Source organism: Giraffa tippelskirchi, chromosome 3 (genome assembly GCF_054371585.1).
Source record: "Giraffa tippelskirchi isolate mGirTip1 chromosome 3, T2T-mGirTip1v1.2.pri, whole genome shotgun sequence".
In the NCBI taxonomy this organism is placed as follows: domain Eukaryota; kingdom Metazoa; phylum Chordata; class Mammalia; order Artiodactyla; family Giraffidae; genus Giraffa; species Giraffa tippelskirchi.
Window position 1 is genome coordinate 6554354 of NC_137277.1, and position 19528 is coordinate 6573881.

Below are 19528 nucleotides of genomic sequence, written 5' to 3' on the forward strand. Positions count from 1 at the left end.
ATCAAAGAGAAGTGGCTCCAGCGTCTCTGGGCTTCGCCTCTGCAACCGCAGGAGGAGAGCTGAGCTGCGTGGTGTGACGGGGATGCTCGGTCACTAAGAATCGGGAACGGTGAGCTCCCGGGACCACAATGCCCTGAGAACGCAGCCGGGACGCTGAGGCCCCGGGATCCGGTAGCTGAATGAGATTCGCACGGACCGCCGGCTAAACTGAAATCTTGCATCCTTCCCAACAGCCTGGAGTCACGAGACAGGGGACGGGATCTCAGAACTCTGGCCCTGGGCGCGCAGGGACGGTATCGCTGTTCCTGGTGCTGAAACGCTGCGGTCACGGAAGGGAGAGGCCGCCTGCTCGCAGGGTACCGCGCCGCAGCGGCTGCGGGAACTGTCCAGTGCTGAACCGGATGCGGCCGGCCCGCGGGGTTTAGACCCGAGCCTGCTGCACCCTGAGGAGACCGGACGGAGCTGACGCAGAGCGCTGGGAGAGCGGGGAACAGCGGGCTCCAAGCCGGGCATGGACATGCATAGACTCGACTCCTACCAAGGGGGAGCCGGCCCTGACTTCCATGAGCACGTCCTGCATAAGGTAAGGATCTCCTCGGGATCCCCCCGGCTCCCATCTCAATCCTGGGCGAGGGCGCCGTCACCAGTTCTCTCCTCCCTTCATTTGGCTTTGGACTTAAATAGAAACTAGACCGTACCTGTGAGCCTGGGGAATCCTTTCTGCATGATGCTGATTGTTACTTAAAACAGATGTATGTACACGGGGGAGGGGCCGCCGACAGAGGTTCAGATTGTCGGGGGCTTCGTTCATTCATTTAAATCACTTGTGTCTCTTTCTCACATCCTCTCTCTTGACTCTCAACCCTGTGACCCTCAAGAATCTTTGTGTTCCATAACCCTTGTGGAAGGATACATTTGTTCCTCCACCCTTGCTTTGCAAGCTCCAGTCCCATTAAGTCTAGTAGTTGCAGTCAAATACCTGAATTCCTGGCCAACGTGGCTGAAATTAAACATCAAAGTGGTCTGCAGCAAAAATAAACTGTTGTTTTCAAACCAGACTCCCTTGCACCTCCAGAAACTTGCCCTCCAGCCAGGACTTGCTCATAGCCTCCTGAAAGTGCTTATTTCATAGCTCACACTCACCCGTTGTTTCTCTCATTCAAGATTTTTATATAACTAAGTTATCAATAACATAACTAAATTATCAGTAATGTAAATTACCAATAACATCCTCTTGAAGTGATTGTTGGGGGAAAGTAGCAGCCTCTCTACAGGCAACACTTTTCAATCGAAAACCATCAGTCAGGACTTCCCTGGTGGTCCAGTGGCTAATACTCCACACTTCCAATGCAGGGGGCCTGAGTTCGATCCCTGATCAGGGAACTAGAGCTCACAAGCTGTAACTAAAGTTTCCTGCATCCACAGCTAAGACTCGACACAGCCAAATAAATAATTTTTTTTAAATCACTGTAAATAAGCAGAATGTGTATTTTGCCATAAGAAGTCACCCTTGCTCCTCATCTCTTTCTCTGCCTTCTTCGTTCAGCCCTTTTATTTCCTGCTTTGTTAACAGTGGTTTATCTATTAGTCCCTGAAAGACAGTACATAGTCCTATACATGGAGTTTTTTAAATCAAGGTATCATTCTGAAAATTCCATGATTGTAAGCTTTGAAGTAATCTCATCCACTTTTGTTCCCTACTCTACAGTTGATGGTCTTCCCAGGTGGTGCTAGTGGTAAGGAACCCACCTGCCAACGCAGGAGACATAAGAGATGCGGGTTCGATCCCTGGGTCAGGAAGATCCCCTGGAGGAGGGCATGGCAACCCATACCAGTATTCTTACCTGGAGAATCCCATGGACAGGCGCCTAGTGGGCTACAGTCCTTAGGGTCACACAGAGTTAAACACGACTGAAGCCTACTAGCGTGCATGCACGCCTACAGTTGATATTTGAGGAAACTCAAATCTGCAGCGGTAAAGTGACTTGTCCAAGAAAACAAGGTAGTGAATGGCAAAGTGCTAAAAGCCAGGAATTATGATTCAAAGTCTAATATTCTTTTCTCTCTATAAGTGTAGTCCACGGACCCGCAGCATTGACCTTACCTCAGAGCTTGTTAGAAATGTGACATCTCAGGCTCCGCCCCAGACCTGCTGAATCTGAATATGTATTTTAACATGATCTCTAGAAAATAAATATGCACACTAAACTTTCGGGAACTGCCAGGTACCACACTGGCTATTTCTGACACAAACTGCAAAAAGCCAACTACTAACAGAAGTGGATCTATAGATTTGTTGAGTCCAGTGACTTCTCGCTTTAGGTGTCTGAACCTCTAGGGTATAGAGAAGAAGAAAAATGCTTAACTTCTCCAGTCAGGAAGTTTAAAAACCACTGCTGTTTGAAATAAACTAGAATAAGGTCTGTGTTCTTAGAGGTGGTGAATCTAGCCTCAGTCAAAAATGCATGCAAACAGAAGGGAACGTAATTACAAATCAATTACAAAAGCATGCTGGTGACTAGATATGTGGGTCTCTCCAAGTTTAAACCATCCTATAAAGATATAAATATCCATTTAAAAAGCTTTAAGACTTGGTGGTCCAGGTTTCAAAATTATTGCTCATGTATGGTCTTTCCCACCTCAGTTACCCACAAAGGAGATCTGGGCTATAGCCCATGATAGCATTAACTTCCTTTGGGTTTATTATCAAATTGGAAAGGAGCCTATTCCTACAAGTTCCAATACATTTGAAGACAGGTGTCTACTTACCACTAGTAAATGCTCAATATCTTCAACTTGGTTGTGACCATCTTGAGGGTAGAAGCTGGCCTTAAACCTTCTGTGATACTAAACAGGGTATGTGGGTAGCAATTTTCCTTTTCCTATAATACTGGTCACCTCCTCCTAGTATTATTTTATTATTGTACATGACTTTTTATTGTGATCCACTTAGAAACCTTTTTGTAAAGGGGCAGGGTATCAACATATTTGTATTCTTTTAAACTTTATAACAGAGTCTGAGGAATTCCTGTTGCTTCACTATAACAAACTGACCATAGGAGGGAGGGCCTCCTTCCAACATTAATTTCTAGGGAGGATTTTTTTAAATAAACATTTTTTTGAAGTATGACAGATACATGAAAAGATCAAATCATATGTCTATACCCTGATGGATTAGCACAAAGTGAGCACTTCTGTGCAACCACTACCAAAATAAAGATAGAACATTACTGGGACTTCCTTGGAGATCCAGTGGTTAAGAATCTGCACATCCTGGTTTCCCTGGTGGCTCAGGAGTAGGGAATCTGCCTGCCAGGGCAGGAGACAAGGATTCGATCCCTGATCCAGGAAAATCCCACATGCCTTGGAGCAGCTAAGCCCGGGCACCGCAACTACTAAGCCTGTGCTCTAGAGCCCTCCAGCCACAACTACCGACTCCACATGCCACAGTGAGTTTAGCCCATGCACCCCAGAGCCTGTGCTCTGCGGCAGGAGAAGCCTGAACACCGCAACTAGAGAGGAGCCCCTACTCACTGCAACTCGAGAAAAGCCTGCACAGCAACAAACACCTAACACAGTCAAAAATAAACAAATAAATTTTAAGAAAAAGAAATCTGCACTTCCATTGCAGGGACACAGGTTCAATCCCTGGTCAGGGAACTAAGATTTCACATGTCACGTGATGCAGCCAAAAAACAAATTAAAAAAAAAAAGGATAGAACTTTTCCAGCTTCCCAGAAACCACCCCCAACATACCACTTTCCACACACGCCCCCATCCTCCTCCCCAGAGGTCACCTTTACAGAGGGTGAAGTATTATTTAATGTTTTGACAGAGCTCCTAAATTTTATGTAGGATAGTCCTAGAAAGCTGCCAGAGAAGAGATATTGCTGTATGGTGGAAAGAAACCCCAGACTTGGAATCAGACCAGACCTTGATTTGATTCTGAAAGACATCTGTGAGCCTTATTTTTCTTATCTATAAAACAGGGATAATAATACCTGGCTTGCTGAAGGGTTTTTTTTTTTTTTAAGTGAAAATGTTAGATAATGTAATATCTTTATTTATTTATTAGGTGTATAAGAAACATTCAATAAATGGTTGTTATTAGGACACCCATCTTGAGCTCCGGAACAACTTCAGTACGTGTCTCATTGGGTCTCACCTAACATGATGAAGCTTCGTGAGAAGGGCAGCAGCTTCATACACAGAAACACACACACACACTTCACCGGCGTGATCCCAAGGGACTGAGCTCACACACCCACCTACGCAAAACTCCTGAATTCTGTGTGAACCTCGCAACCCTGATTTCCTAAGGCGAACACCTCTTTTCTCTGGGAGGTGAGGTATGGGACGCTGTTTCACCAGGTTTTACTTGTGTTTTAGGTTCGAAGGATTTGTTAACAAAAGAAACTGCTTGTTACACATAAACAATCCCAATATTTAATAGAGGGTTATTTGACTTAATTTCAATATGCTGTCATTAAAAGAAAAGAAATAGAAACAACAGGCAGACGTAACAGTCTATACATCACCAAATCAGGCCAACAACCTCCAACCAGACTTGAACAGCACTGGGAAGTCCCTCACTGACAGCAACCTGGAATCCCAGTTGGGAAAGGGTCTTCCCAGGTGGTGCTAGTGGAAGAACCTGCCTGCCAATGAGGGAGACATAAGAGATGCGGGTTCAATCCCTGGGTCGGGAAGATCCCCTGGAGGAGGGCATGGCAACCCACCCCAGTATTCTTGCCTGGAGAATCCAGGGACAGGGGAGCCTGGAGGGCTACGGTCCACAGGGTCGCAAAGAGCTGGACACTACTGAAGCGGCTTATCACAGTACAGCACCCAGGTGGTGCATCCAGCCCAGGGGTAAGACATCAAATTGCAGTTGGGGGGGCTCTCATTTGTAATCCCAGATCCCAAACTGATATCATCATCAGTTTGTATGCAAAAATGCATCTCTGGGTTAACTTTAACTTTTACAATGCTGTTTGTTTCACCTGCTGAGTCATAAGACTTCTTAGATGGGGGGAGAAGGGGGAGAGTTCTGGCCAGGTCCTCAGGGACTTAAGAGATTCCAAGACTCACTCCCTTTCTTATCTAAAGTGTCACCTGACCTGCTGTGCCCTCAGGCAGGCCATGAATCTAGGTAGTGTCCAGGTGGGTCAGAGGCCTGCTCCCCTGCTTCTGAAGCCTGGGCAAGACTCCCTTCATTTTAATTTCCCTAACGGATGCAATGAGACCTCTCATTAAAATTCATTTATCTGAAACACATTCGCCAAAGATCATCAGCCTTGGAGGCCCCCACATTAACTCATCCCAAGAGGTGAAGGCTGACCCAAATGAGCCTAAGAAATTCTCAGAATATTCCTTGAGTCTGGGCTGGAAGCTGGGAACTGCCTGGAAGCAGAGTTCATCCATCACGAGCTTGGAGGTTTTAAATAGAGTTGCTGTTGTTCTCACAAACCTGAATATTTGATGCAGCTAAATAATTTAAAACATGTAAACAACCCTGCTGCTCTTTCCGTCAGAGAACTCTCAGCCCTCTCTTGCTGCCAGTACAATCTCAGGAGCCACTAAAGGCAGCAACGTGAGTTAGGGGCTCAGAAACTCTCCATGCTGTGTTCTTGCTGTGCCAGGGCCTGACTGTGAATTCTGGGGAAAGAGTTGAGGCAGCTTTTGCCCCCGATGCTGGTGAATCAGGACAAAGAGACTTCAGTTCAAGAGCTCGCTTCCTAACGCACCAACCCCAGTGCTGCGATGAACACCCACAAGCCAGTTTTGTTTCGAGAGGAGCAAATATTTCACACGCTACAGTCAGTCTTCTCCATAGCACCTCAGAAAAAGCAGCGACTGGGGAGGGGGAAGAGGGGGCATAAAGACGTGAACTGTCCATCCATTCATCCAGGGCTGGTCCTCATTGGGGAAAAATGGAATTACTAGGGAGATAAAATCAAAAGGTCCCTGTCCCACAGGATTCCCATTCCTTCTAACTCTGCCCCTGACACCTCTTCTACGTGAGTGGGACACAGAAGCAGGTCACCTCTCCTCCTCTCCCTCCTCTCTCGGGCTGATCTTTCACATCTCTCTTGTACGTTTATCTCCCTCGGTAGTCCACGTGCCTCATCTAGTCATTCAGCAAACATTTATGGATCGTTTCCAAAGGGTAAGAAACTATGATGAGCGTTATAAAGGTTGCACACACATAGGCGCACACACACCAAAACTAGCTGCCACCTTCAGTAAGCCCGTGGTCTGTAAAACACGCACACAAATTGCTGTAATACTCAGTAGAGTCTCAGAGGTGCCCTGATAAAATTCTAGGAAGATAACAAGGAGGTAACTCAGAGAGGAATGGTCACTTCTAATCTCAATTTGAGGCTTCTCGCTCATGGCCCCCACTCGAGAATTAATATCTAAGAAAGGCAGAGATCTGTACACCAGCCACCCTCCCTCTCACAAGGCCACCACCCATTCATCCTAGAGAACAGTCTGGGTTCAGTGGTATGTTTCTTCCCTATCAGAAAATTTTATCAGAGGAAGACAAATCAATCAGCGAAAGACCATACCAGCTAATCTGTCTCCCTCTAACCATTCCCTATCCCTCGGGGACATTTTTTTTCCATCAAACAAAGTTAATGAAACACAAATTGGTGGTCAAGGCATCTGATTTCACAGAAAAATCCATGCCCTATAGGTGAAGAGATTTCACCTTCAAAGTTCATCACCTCAATAAAGTGGTTTTAAGAAAAGATAGGGAAAAGGAGAAGGAGGAGAAAGAGAAGGGAGGAAGAGATGGAAAACGAAAAAGCAAAAGAAAAAATATATTAAAAAATGAAAGCGTGAGAAGACTAGGTCCAACTCTTGCCTGATTTCCATTCTCAGCTCGGAAACAAACAAGAAAGCCTAGAAAGATTAGCTGTTCCTCTCCTTGTAGAATATTTCCATTTGCTTGTTTTCCTCTCTTGCTCACTCTGGAGACCTTCCAATAAACAAATGATGTGTATGTTACATCATTAACAATCTCTAACCCTCTGGGACTCCTTGAGCTAATCTGTCAGTCCCGCCCAGATCCCAGCTCAGCCAGCTGGCTTGGGGAGAGATGCTGGCTGGTTCTCCTGGATAACCTTAGCAGGAAATGATCATGACTCTGCCCAACCTCTCCAGGTCATTTTCCAAAGTCTCAGGCTTCCCACTCCAAACACTTCTCCCCTCTAATTTAGAGTTCCTGGGACTGTTTGTGAGGAAACATCTGAAACTCACTAGTGTTGCTGTGCTAGTGATCGTCTCGTGAGCTGTTCTGGGAAAGGACTGGGCCATCTCCCTTCATCTTCAGGGCAGGAAATCCAGCTTTGCTGGAAGTAAACAGCCAGAGGTGAGCAGCAGGGTAGGGGATTGTGGAACTAGACATGTGAAGTGGCTCTAAGAATATCCCAGCACGCTCCTTGTTTCCATCCTCCTCCCAGACAAGAGGAATAATGAGATTGCAAGCAAGGATGGAGATCACAGAGAGCTCAGAAAAGCACCTCCCCAACTGAAACAGCCCTGGACCACCCTCCCATCTGCCAAGAGAGGAAGTTTTCTGGGGAACAGATAAGAGAGCTCCAAGACAGCAGCAAACAACAGACCTAAACATCTTAACCCCTGACTGCACTCGTTAAAGCCTTCCAGACCTTGTGCCACTCATGAACTTAGTGAGGTCCTAAGTGGTGCTTGCTCAGTCCCTTCAGCTGTATCTGACACTTTGCAACCCTATGGACTGTAACCCGCCAGACTCCTCTGTCCATGGGATTCTCCAGGCAAGAATACTGGAGTGGTTTGCCATGCCCTCCTCCAGGGGATCTTCCTGACCTTGGAATCAAACCTGTGTCCCCTGAATCTCCTGCATTGCAGGCGGATTCTTTACCCACTGAGCCACCTGGGAAGCCCCTAAGTGATGCCGTGAAAGAATGTAACTGTTGGAACAAGCAGAGCTCACAGTTCCCCTAGCAAATGATCCTTATTTCCCTGACCTTGATGCCAAAGTCTGCTCCCTCCCTACTTATTTGCATTTCTGTTTTTAGCAGACAAGTTTTACCCATTAACATAAAGGTATCTTTTTAATAACTGGTGCTTATGTAAGCGCCATAGATACTCGTTTAGGCATCTTGAACCAAGCTCCGCTTGTGTCCACGTTCCCTTTTGCTTTCTAGCCATCTGCCCACCCTCAGTTGCCAACAGCAAAAACACCCCCCCCACACACACACACATTCACAAGGTACAGGCAGGGCCAGTGATGAGGTTTTCCTATTTTTTGTTTCTTCTTGTCTGTTACTGCCTTTCAAAGGCAAAGCAAACCTTTCCCCTCCTCCTCCCTCTGCCATCTGAATTTGCATCCGCATCACTAACAGCAACTCTGCTTTTTAAAAAGCAGCTCTGCCGTGTATCAGAGCAATACCCTCAGGGGACAGTCAGGAACTGGCACCAACTTCTTCCAGCCTCTCCCAGCTTCACACAGAGAAGCCCCTTAACCTCTGGGAGGGAGCGAAGCTGCTGGTACAGACTCAGAGCCTCCTCCAGCCCCTGAGGTTCCCCCTTCCTCTGTGGGGAGCCGTGCCAAAGCTCCTCTTTACCCACCGTCTTCCCTCTTCTCTGGTCCCCTTCTCAGGTTTCACTAGGCTGGAAACTAAGTATTAAAATCATCTGCACTGTCAACTTAAAAAAAAAGCACAACATGAGTGTTGCGAGTTAAGTTTATTGGGGGCAAAATGAGGACTGACTGCAGCCCGGGAGACAGCACCTCAAACAGCTCTGAGAAACTGCTCCAAAGAGGCAGGGGAGGAAAAGTCAGTGTATATGTGATTTTTGGTTAAGGGGGAATTGTTCAGTTGCTCAGTTGTGTCTGACTCTTTGCAATCCCATGGACTGCAGCAGGCCAGGCTTCCCAGTCCTTCACTGTCTCCTGGAATTTGCTCAAATTCATGCCTATTAAGTCGGTGATGCCACCCAACCATCTCATCCTCTATCGCCCCCTTCTCCTCTTGCCCTCAATCTTTCCCAGCATCAGGGTCTTTTCCAATGAGTTGGCTCCTCGAATCAGATGACCAAAGCTGCTGCAGCTTCAGCATCAGTCCTTCCAGTGAATATTCAGGATTGATATCCTTTAGGATTGACTGGTTTGATCTTGCTGTCTTCTCTGACACCACAGTTCAAAAGCATCACTTCTTTGGCGCTCAGCCTTCTTTACGGTCCAACTCTCACATCCATACATGACTACTGGAAAAACCATAACTTTGACAATATGGGCCTTTGTCGGCAAAGGGGGGACACAATCAAGTACATATTTTTCCAGAAGGTTTCTACCAGTCTCGTGAGGCCTTCGCTAGTCACGAGGAACAGTCATCATGATGAAGGATTTTAGTGCTTTTCTAGATATGAGGACATATAAGAATTGGGCTCATAAAATCAGCTCCTGATAATATCTGAAGACCTGTCCTACCAGTTTTCCCAGAGTACAGAGTGCCTCATTCCTGCTCTCCATCCTGAACTCCTTCAGGGAGTGTTAAAGGTCAGCAGCTGCAGCAGCTCTTGATTTAATCTTTGTAGAGGTAGATGGCAAGCATGCATGACAAGTGCCAGTCTGTAACTGACAGCACTATAGTCCAGAGGGACCCCGTGAGACTAATAATTGTTCCTCATAAATGATAAAAATAAACCCCTGGTTCATTTGTGGAGCATTATAGTTTTTTTAAAAAAAACTTACAATACATTCTATGACACTTTACTTTTGCCCCATGCTTTTTCCAATAGATTGTATTATTAGTTCCATATGATAAATAAGGAAACAGAAGCCAGATGAAAAAAAAAAGAGTTACTTGCTCAAGGTCACTGCAGGTAGGCATTACGGAAATTCAAATAGCAACAGCAGATCCTTGCAAAGCACAGATGAACCAGGCCCTGTGCTAAGCTCTTAACAGCCTTCAGCCCTACAGCAAACCTATTTTAATCTTATTTTACAGATAAGTAAACTGAAGCACGGAGACATTAAGGAACTTGCCTAAGGTCACACAGCTAATTGGTAGCAAAGCCCAGATTCAAACCCCAGCAAGCTGGAAATGCAAATGGATGGATTCAGCAGAGGCCAAAGGGCTTCACCAAGGGGATCACAGATTGTCATCACTTTCGGGTGTTGACAGGGTCCCATGTTTGGCCCCAGCTCTGTAGGATCAGAGACCCAGTTTTGCTCACTCAGTCAAGAGTGGATTCATCTCAAAAAAAAAAAGATGAATTAAAAATAAAAGCCAAAACATGCACACACACACACACACAAACAAAAAAACCCAATGGATCTATCTTTCCAGGCAGGCTTGTGTTAATCAAACTCACAAAACTGATGTATTGTCCTGGATGTCAAGTCATATTATAATCAGGGGATGGTTTGCTAAGTATGAAATTCAGGGAAGATAAAAGAGAGGGAGACTTGGAGAACTCAAATGCTGAACGATGTCAGGATGATACGGTTTGATGGCTGAAAGGATGGCCTCAATCTACGGCTCCCTCGGCCCTTTCTACCCTCGGGTCCTCTCCTCTCTGATCTCTCCCTCCCTCGGCTGTGTTTAACTGTGACCTCAATCAGGCAGGCACCCTAGTCTCCCCAGATACCCAGTTTCCTGCACCCCTTTAGGGACCACGTGCCTCTGAGCTGGAGCATGCCCTGGACTTGACCTGGTTGTGGGGCGAGAGGAAGGTGGCCAGGACGGGGGTGCGAGATGCTTCCTCTTCAGAGGTCTTCATCATCCCGATGACACTCACAGGTGTGGACCCACAGCTCTGCCTCTGTCCTGCTCAGGGCTCATGTCAGGGCCTTAGGGATCTGGGTTTTAAGGGAGAGACCACGAAAGAGAAAAAAAGGGGGTTGGGGTCATTTCCTTATACCCCACCACTCTCCCATTCCACATGCCCCTCTTGAAACCAGATATGCTTGATTGAGAATCTTGAGAATCGATTCAGCAAACATCTGCTGAGTGCTGTTTGTGCCCGAGAGCCCGGGAACAAGGCTCGTTCCCCACCCTAAGGAGCTGAGTCAGGCAAACCGGGTGGCTCAGCGGGCTGGCTCAGAAGACTCGGGCCATATCTGACTTCGGCCCAACATGGACACACAGATATTGGTGCCCATGAAGACGTCCTTAAGTTGGGGACTTCTCGTCTCACATGATGGGAAAATCAGAGGACCAGGTCAAATGCTTGTGGCAATCTCGGGGTGCCAAGTTCGGGGTCCCAATTCAGTGACTATTTCAAAAGGCTGTAATATTCACAGCTCCAGGAACGAGCCCACCTGTGGAGCTCAGAATGGCTCCAGGCACCCCAGACAGGAATCCCTTCAAGTCCAATATCCAAGAAAGGAGGGGGTTTCCTCTGAGACGTGCCCGGAGCAAAGACGCATGGCCCAAGTGTGGCAGAGTCAGATTCAGAGAAGCAAAGCTGATACCCCCTACCCCATCTCAGTGTCTCTAAAGATCAAAGCCAAAAAAACATCCAAACTCAAAAATGCCAAGGCCCTGGACTTCCCTGGTTGCTCAGTGGTTAGGAATCTACCTGCCAACGCAGGGCACATGGGTCCAACCCCTGGTCCAGGAGGAGTTCACATGCTGCAGAGCAACTAAGCCTGGAGCCAAACTATGGAGCCCTCACTCCAGAGTCCACGAGCCACAACTACTGAAGCTGGCGAGCAACTCCTGAGCCTGCAGGGGAGCCTGGAGCCTGTGCTCGGCAAGAAGGGAAGCCACTACAATGAGGAGCCCGGACACCGCAATAAAGTGCAGCCCCTGCTGGCTGCAACTAGAGAAAGCCTGAGCAAAGACAATGAAGACAGTGCAGGCAAAAATAAATAAATAAAGTCCTAGAGCTAATGCTCATTGGGCTGAGATGGGCCAATGTCACCCACGAAGGTGGAGTCAGTCCCACCCAGGCCCTAGGGATGGAGGGTGGAAGAGAGCCATTTCCCAGGAGAATGGGGGTGACGTTAGCTGCGGGCTCATCATGCAACGACAGATGCCCCTATGGTAATCCCAGGTGGATCAGAGGACATTTTCAGTGTTTTAGCGAGAAGGGACTGAAAAAGAAATGGACTGAACTCGTCACTCTGCCACCTCAACTGGGCTAGTTGTGTCTCACTCGTGCTGTTGCTGAAGACTAAATAGTCCAACTCAGTTTCTTAATGACCAGACTCAGGAAATGAACTGACGTCACCCTCTAAAGGGACTGATTTATTGGGGCTGTGGAGCCAGACCTTACCCTGAGGGTGGGAGTAGGTTTTCCTATGGAGGAGGATGACCCAACTTCCAATCTCCCAGGAAGGAGGTTGATAGAGGGTGATGGAGGGGTGCGGGGGTAGGGGGTAGGGGGTGAGGAAGCGGGAGGTGACACTCAGGCTGGAATGGAGGGAAGCTCTTCTCATTTTGGGGTCAGAGTCAGCTGGTGTGAAGAAGCCTGGATTTTTCAGCGGGGAGGTGCAGTGGGGTAAGCTGTGAGCAGCTCATGGATTCATAAAAGCAGGTGAAAAGTGAGCCAAACGGGGCCAGCTTCATGGGCAAGCCACCTGGGCCATCACACCAGCCCCACACCTGGAAGGGCCCTGTGATGGGCTTAATACTCTGCTGATTTAGTACTGGTTTAATACTCTCCCCATCTCGAGAGTCTCAATTTTTGTACAAAGAGCCCCATATTGTTGTTTTGCGCTGAGACCCACAAAATCTGTAACCATTGCTGCTGTCAGATAGGACACCCTGGAGGGTCCGAGCCTAGGTCTCTGCAGTAGTTCTGAGCTGTTCTCTGGATGTGTCCTCCTTTCTTTTGACCTCACACCATGCCTGGCTTCAGATGAGCTGTGAGGAGCCAGAGAAATGTCATCTTACGCTCTGGGCAAAGTGTCCAAGAAGTGAGCTGTATTCCTCCCCAGGGCCAGCTTTTTAAAGAAATGAAAAGCCTTGAAGGAGCCTTCCATGGGGCATGTGCAGCAGCTCCTGGGGGACCTCTCAGAGAGAGCTGGGGTTGGCTGGACAGACGTCAGGGGGCCCAAGCTATCACACACTGGGAACCAGAAAGCCACTTTGGTTACTCTGAGATCACAGTCTAGAGGGTCTGTGGCCCTTTGGTTAAACACCCTCTGGAAGAGGGATGAACAGACCCCGAGAGACATTTCATGATTGTACAAGGCCACCCAGCAAATAAGTAGGAAACAGACAAAACCCTGGGACTTCCCTGGTGGTCCAGTGGTTAAGACTGTGGGCTTCCACCGCAGGGAGCTCCGGTGTGATCTCTGGTTGGGGAGTTAAGATCCCACATGCCACGTGGTACAGCCACAAAAAGAAAGAAAAAGACAGAACCCCAACCTTGGGGCTATCCAGACACCATTGAAAAGTAGGCCTGGCGCAGTGAGTCCCTGTCCACGGGGGCCCAGGAGCAACATTATCCCCCGGGGATTTGCCTCCATAACAATGCAACTGCGAAAGATAAAGAATGAGTCCTACTGTATAGCACAGGGAACTATATTCAATATCTTGTGATAAATAACCCATAAGGCCTCCCCTGGTGGCTCAGATTGTAAAGAATCTACCTACAATGCAGGAGACCCGGGTTCGATCCCTGGGTCAGGAAGATCCCCTGGAGAAGGAAATGGCAACCCACTCCACTATTCTTGCCTGGAGAATTCCGTGGACAGAGGAGCCTGGTGGGCTACAGTCCACGGAGTCGCAAAGAGTTGGAATAATCCATAATGAAAAAGAATCTGAAAAATAATATATATGTATATATATATATACATAACTAAATCACACCTGAAACTAACACAACACTGTAAGTCAACTGTATTTCAACAATTTTTTTTTTAATTTAAAAATAACCAGCTGCAGGGTAATAGCCACAGGAAAGCACACCAAGATTCACTGACACCAAGATGGCTCCAGGGAAGAATCTCCTTCATTTGCCTCTGCTTTCACTTCTGTTCTCACGTCTCAGCTATTTTTAGGTGGATTATCTCTCTGCCGGTCCTACTTTCATTTGCCACGCGACAGGCATCAAGGTGTTTCAGCGGGAGGACAAGGGTCCCCAGTGTTCGGTCCTTCTGCTTTTGTGGCTTATTACTAATCCTGCAAAGGCAATGTGAACTTTTGAAATGAGTACATCGTCTGAACTTTGCAACTCCTTCCAGTGACCAGGGGGCTGGCACCGGGCAGCGTGGGTGAGACCTGGGGTTGTGACCTGCCGCTTCCTTGTCACAGAAACCCTCCGTCTAGGGGTGTCAGCTCATCTGACAGAGGGCAGCATTCTGTCTGTCTGTGCTGGAAGGAAATTTGATGAGGCTGCCCTCCCACCATCACCAGATTCTTAAAGAGCATAAAGGCACAGTCAGGTGTGGTAGCTTTATTGAGGAAGAAAAGTCATATTAAGATAGGAAGGGTTGTGTGTAGATTTGTTAATTTAGTACAGAATGATGCCTAATGAAGACCAGCTCCTCTGATGGCTTTGGTAATTAACATGAAGGCAAGGAGAGTGGGTCAGGGGCTGTGATAGAAGTTTACAGCCACATTAGGCAAGCACAGTCTTCCTTGGAAGAACCAAAGACAAACAATGAGCTGGGTGATTTCAGTGGTAACACTCCATTTCTTCACTAGGATGGTGAATAGGGAGTGTTTGCTTCCCTATCCTTTAAAACAAATACACGTCTTATGTAGACATATAGTCCGCACCAAATATGTCATTAAAATTTGTTGTTCAGTCACAAAGTTGTGTCCAACTTTGCAATGCCATTGACTGCGGCACACCAGGCTCCTCTGTCCTCCACTATCTGCCAGAGTTTGCTCAAATGCATGTCCACTGAGTTGGTGATGCCATCCAACCATCTTATCCTCTGCCCAATAAAACTTAAAATGAAACAATTCGTGGAGATAAGGATTTCCCTGGCAGTCCAGTGGTTAAGATTCCAAGCTCCCATCACAGGGGGCACAGGAATGATTTCTGGCCGGGGACATAAGATCCCATATGCTCTGTGTCATGGCCAATAATAATAATAAGGAGAAGATAATAATCAATGGGACTAGCAGTATCTGGGTTTGTGACTGAAGACGGAAAGAGTGATAGGGAGGAAGTGGGAGGTTTCAGAAAGTCTCCAGAGTGGAGTTTTTATTCTGGAACACAAGATAAGACATCTCTCCTCTCTGCTAAGAGCACCTTTTCTATCACACAAGAGTTCAGAATGTCTCTTCTCTATTTCTGATCCTTAGAAACAGTCTTGAAAGTGAAAGTGTTAGTCGTTTCAGTCATATCTGACTCTTTGCGACCCCACAGACCGTAGCCCGCCAGGCTCCTCCGTCCATGGGATTCTCCAGGCAGGAATACTGGAGTGGGTAGCCATTGCCTTCTCCAGGGGATCTTCCGGACCCAGGGATCAAACCCAGATCTCCCACACTGCAGGCAGATTCTGTACAGTCTGAGCCATCAGAGAAGACCCAGGAACAGTCTTACCCCCTCGCTAACTCCAAACCCGTCCTTAGAGGTTCTTCAGTAAAACCAGTGAGCCGGTCACCTTTTGTTGGTGCTGGCACTGCACCCACTCAGGACAGGGCCGGGTGAGTTTGTCATCCGCATGGATTATTCGGGGAAGGGCTTATGCTGGGCAGGGGAATCTGAGGGACTGAAGTGGTTCTTTTCCCTTCTGATGTAAGGTCACAGGGCCCTCATGAGTAACAACCTTAGCGTTCAGATGAATTAGTTACTAGGAGGTTTTAGGGGGATGCTGGGCTTCCCAGGTGGCGCTAGTGGTAAAAAGCCCACCTGCCAATGCAGGAGACGTAAGAGACATGGGTTCGATCCCTGGGTCAGGAAGATCCCCTGGAGAAGGGCGTGGCAACCCACTGCAGCGTTCTTGCCTGGAGAACCCCATGGACAGAGGAACCTTGTGGACTACAGTCCATGGGGTCACAAAGAGTCAGACACGACTAAAGCGACTTAACACACGTGCACAGACCACACTAGCTGGACCCAGAGAAGAGAATCCATGTCTAGAGAACAACGTGGACAAAATCAGTGGCTGACAATTCTTAGCCTGTATGTGAGCACCAGCCCTTGACAAAGCATTAGTCAATTCGTAGGAGGTTATATACAGACACAGCATAAATCCATGTTGGCCCAAAGTCACTGATTGTCCTTCATGGGAAGCACCGCCTACTGTTCTGATTTGGGGCGCTACATGTCTTTTCTTTTATGAAACTATGGTCATAACAGATGGTTTAGTAGAAACTGTCTTAACTAACTCTTTTTTTTTTTTTGGCCATGCCCCTAGTTCCCCTCCCAGGGACTGAACCCTGCTGTGGAAGTGCAAAGTCTTAACCACTGGACCACTAGGAAAGTTCCAAACCAATCCCTTTCTTAACCAACTTATTACAGCAACCAACACCTTTCAATCTCTTGGTGAAAATACTGTCTTTGTGCCTGTGGCAACAGGTAGATTCTCTTGAAGACCCTCTTGCTTCTTCTCTTCACGCATCACCCATTGAGACACATGTTTAACAAGCGTCAACAGCATCCAGGCCCAAACCTGTTTAGGCCAGTCATACCCGTGAATTATAATCATGCAATCTGATCACTTCATCCATGAACAAACCAATTAAGAGTATAAACAGAATCAATATTGACCAATGGCAGGGAATGTAAACAAAAAAAGTTATTTCTACAAAATTGAGGGGACTTCCCTGGCAATCCAGTGGTTAAGACTCCAAGCTTCAACTGCAGGTGGAAAAAAAAATTTTTTTTTTTATTTTATAAATAAATAAATAAATAAATCGAGTGTTTTAGAAAGACTCAATTAGAGCATCTCGAAGATGACAGAGGAATAGGATGGGGAGACCACTCTCTCCCCCACAAATTTATTGAAAGAACATCTGAACGCTGAGCAAACTTCACAAAACAACTTCTGAATGCTGGCAGAGGACGTCAGGCATCCAGAAAAACAGCCCATTATGTTCAAAAGGAGGTAGGACAAAATATAAAAGATAAAAAGAGACGAAAGAGTTAGGGATGGAGACCCGCCCGGGGAGGGAGTCGTAAAAGAGAAGTCTCCAAATTAAAGCATCTCATTTTTTAACGGCAAATTAGAAACGAGGGAGAAGACTGTAAAATATTCATAATGAAAGCATAAAAATGAAAAAGGGTTTTGCAATTGGATTGCTTCATCAGTGTCTAGAACGTCTTGCTCCATGTCAGGGAAACTGGAACTAGAAACTCCAGGACCAGATGATGTGTGTAGTTTGTGCAGAAAAGGCAATTAATCCCTTTTTTTTTTTTCAGCAGATTCATCAGTGAAGAAAAGGCTTAGATCTACATCTTGATACTGTTAATAGCCAATGATGACACATTTAGATATTTTGAGCCAAAGAAAGCTTTTAGAGAAAGAATATATCTTTTGTGGGATTCCTTGATAGAACCAACTTTTCTCGTAAATAGACCTTTAACAATTTCAATTACATTGGGTAAGAATACACCTACTTGGTAAGATAAAAGCCTGACCTATAGCAGTCCCTCCTGGTCTAAAAAATTCTTATATGTGAGGGACTACCCTGGTGGCCCAGTGTTTAAGACTTCCCCTTCCAAGGCAGGGGGTAGGGGTTCAATCCCTGGTCAGGAAGCTAAGATCCCACATGGCCCATGGCCAAAAAAACCAAAACATAGAAAACAGAAGCAATATCCTAACAAAGTCAATACTTTAAAAAATAGTATGCTCCTTAACAAGTGTTGCTCTTCTTTAAAAAATAAAATTAAATAAAAAATAATTGATACATGAAATCAACTGAGTTTAGCTGCCCGGCTCTTCCAAGATCCAGTGGCTATGAACTCTGTTTTCAACATATCCAACAAAGGTAGCCTTCAGCCCCACTTCAGTCTAACATTTATATATATATTTTTTAACTTTTTGACCATGCTGTGCAGCACGTGGGGTCTTAATTCCCCAACCAGGGATCAAACCTGCACTGAAAGCATGAAGTCATAACCACTAGACAGCCGGGCAAGTCCCAATCCAATGTATATATATTAATCGTATATGACTCTCAACTGACTCTCAGAAGGGCTCGGTCCATAGAGAACAGACTTGTGGCTGCCAAGGAGGAGGGAGGGTGGGAGAGGGATGGACTGGGAGTCTGGGGTTAATGCAAACTCACATAGAATGGGTAAGCAACAAGGTCTTGCTGAACGGCACAGGGAGCAATATTCCCTATCCTGTGATAAACCATAAGAGAAAAGGATATTTTATAAGAATATATATGTACAACTGAATCGCTTTGTTGTACAACAGAAATTAACGTAACTATAAATCAGTTATACTTCAGTTTTTTTTTTTTAAAAAGGGCTCTGTCTTCTGAAAGCCAGAAATACACATGTAGTTCTCAAAAGAAGACTATCCAAACCCTCCAATGTTTTATAAAGTGGGATCTTTAAATATTAATGATTCAAAAACCAAAGGAAGGAAACTCCGGCACCTTTGTCAGGCTATAAATAACTGGGCACTCAACCGGAACTTCATGGGTAAACATCTTGGAGTTTGTCCTAACATTTCCTGGGAAATGGTAAATGCCACCCTCACTCAGGCCAAATGAACCTTATCTGAACTTTCTCTCCCCTGCAACAAAGGTGCTAGTCCAGAACACAAAGTCTGCCTTAGCAAAGTCTCTGTGGCGAAGCCGGGTACAGCTGAGACAACACCAAGATGGTAATCTCTAAACATTAGGAAACAGCTTCCTTCAGCCCTCTTGCACATGTTTGCCTCCCTTCCCCCATCCTGACCATTTGCCCAGCGCTCTCAAGCTTGAACAAATTGGGCTGGATTCCAAACAGATTCCTGCTGTCATGACCCAACACCAGAAGAACCTAAGTGCCTCCTGTGAAGACCACCACTCAGAAATCTGCTCTGCCTAGCTATGGAATGGACTGGACAAATTTTACAGTTATCAGGGCCTAGTCAACTCCATCTCTAAGGACATGAAAAGGTCCCTTTTCAGAATGCCATCCATCCAGATGACTGGAATCTGGGGTAAAAAAATTTATATCCAGCGATATATCTGGTAAATGCCTATTTTAAAGGCTGACTGAGGCAATTAAAAGTTAGATGGAGGAGAAAGGCCAGTGTGGACGGAACAGGGCAAGTAAGGGGAAGAGTAGCCAGAAAGAGGGTCCTGGGGCAGACAGGGATCCGTGGATCCCCTGGCCCCCTTGGTTCTGTGGAAGAAGCCACAGGAGGCTACAAGCAGAGAGTGATCATGTCTGTGCTTTAAAGAGATCCCTCTGGCTGCTGGGAGGAGGATGGACTCAGGGACACAGAACAAGAGGGACCCCAGGCCAGGGACTGGACTAATTTGGTAACCATGGAGATGACAAGCTGAAACAGGAATCAGGATTCCAGAGAGAGAGGGGTTGGGACCCTAGAATAAAGACAGTAAGTCCGGCATCTATACTATTTCTGTTTATTTATTTGGCTGTGCTGGGTCTTCGTTACAGC

At 46.5% G+C, this 19528-nt stretch overlaps 1 protein-coding gene across 1 annotated transcript in view; it reads left to right on the forward strand.

Annotated features, from left to right (window-relative positions):
• Positions 1-511: 511 nt before the first annotated feature.
• The window catches only part of RAB37 (RAB37, member RAS oncogene family), a 65858-nt gene continuing 46841 nt past the window's right edge, over positions 512-19528 (forward strand). The window contains exon 1 of the mRNA XM_081575122.1: positions 512-583. Within this exon, the coding sequence (XP_081431248.1) occupies positions 512-583 (72 nt within the window). The remainder of the gene's footprint in view (positions 584-19528) is intronic.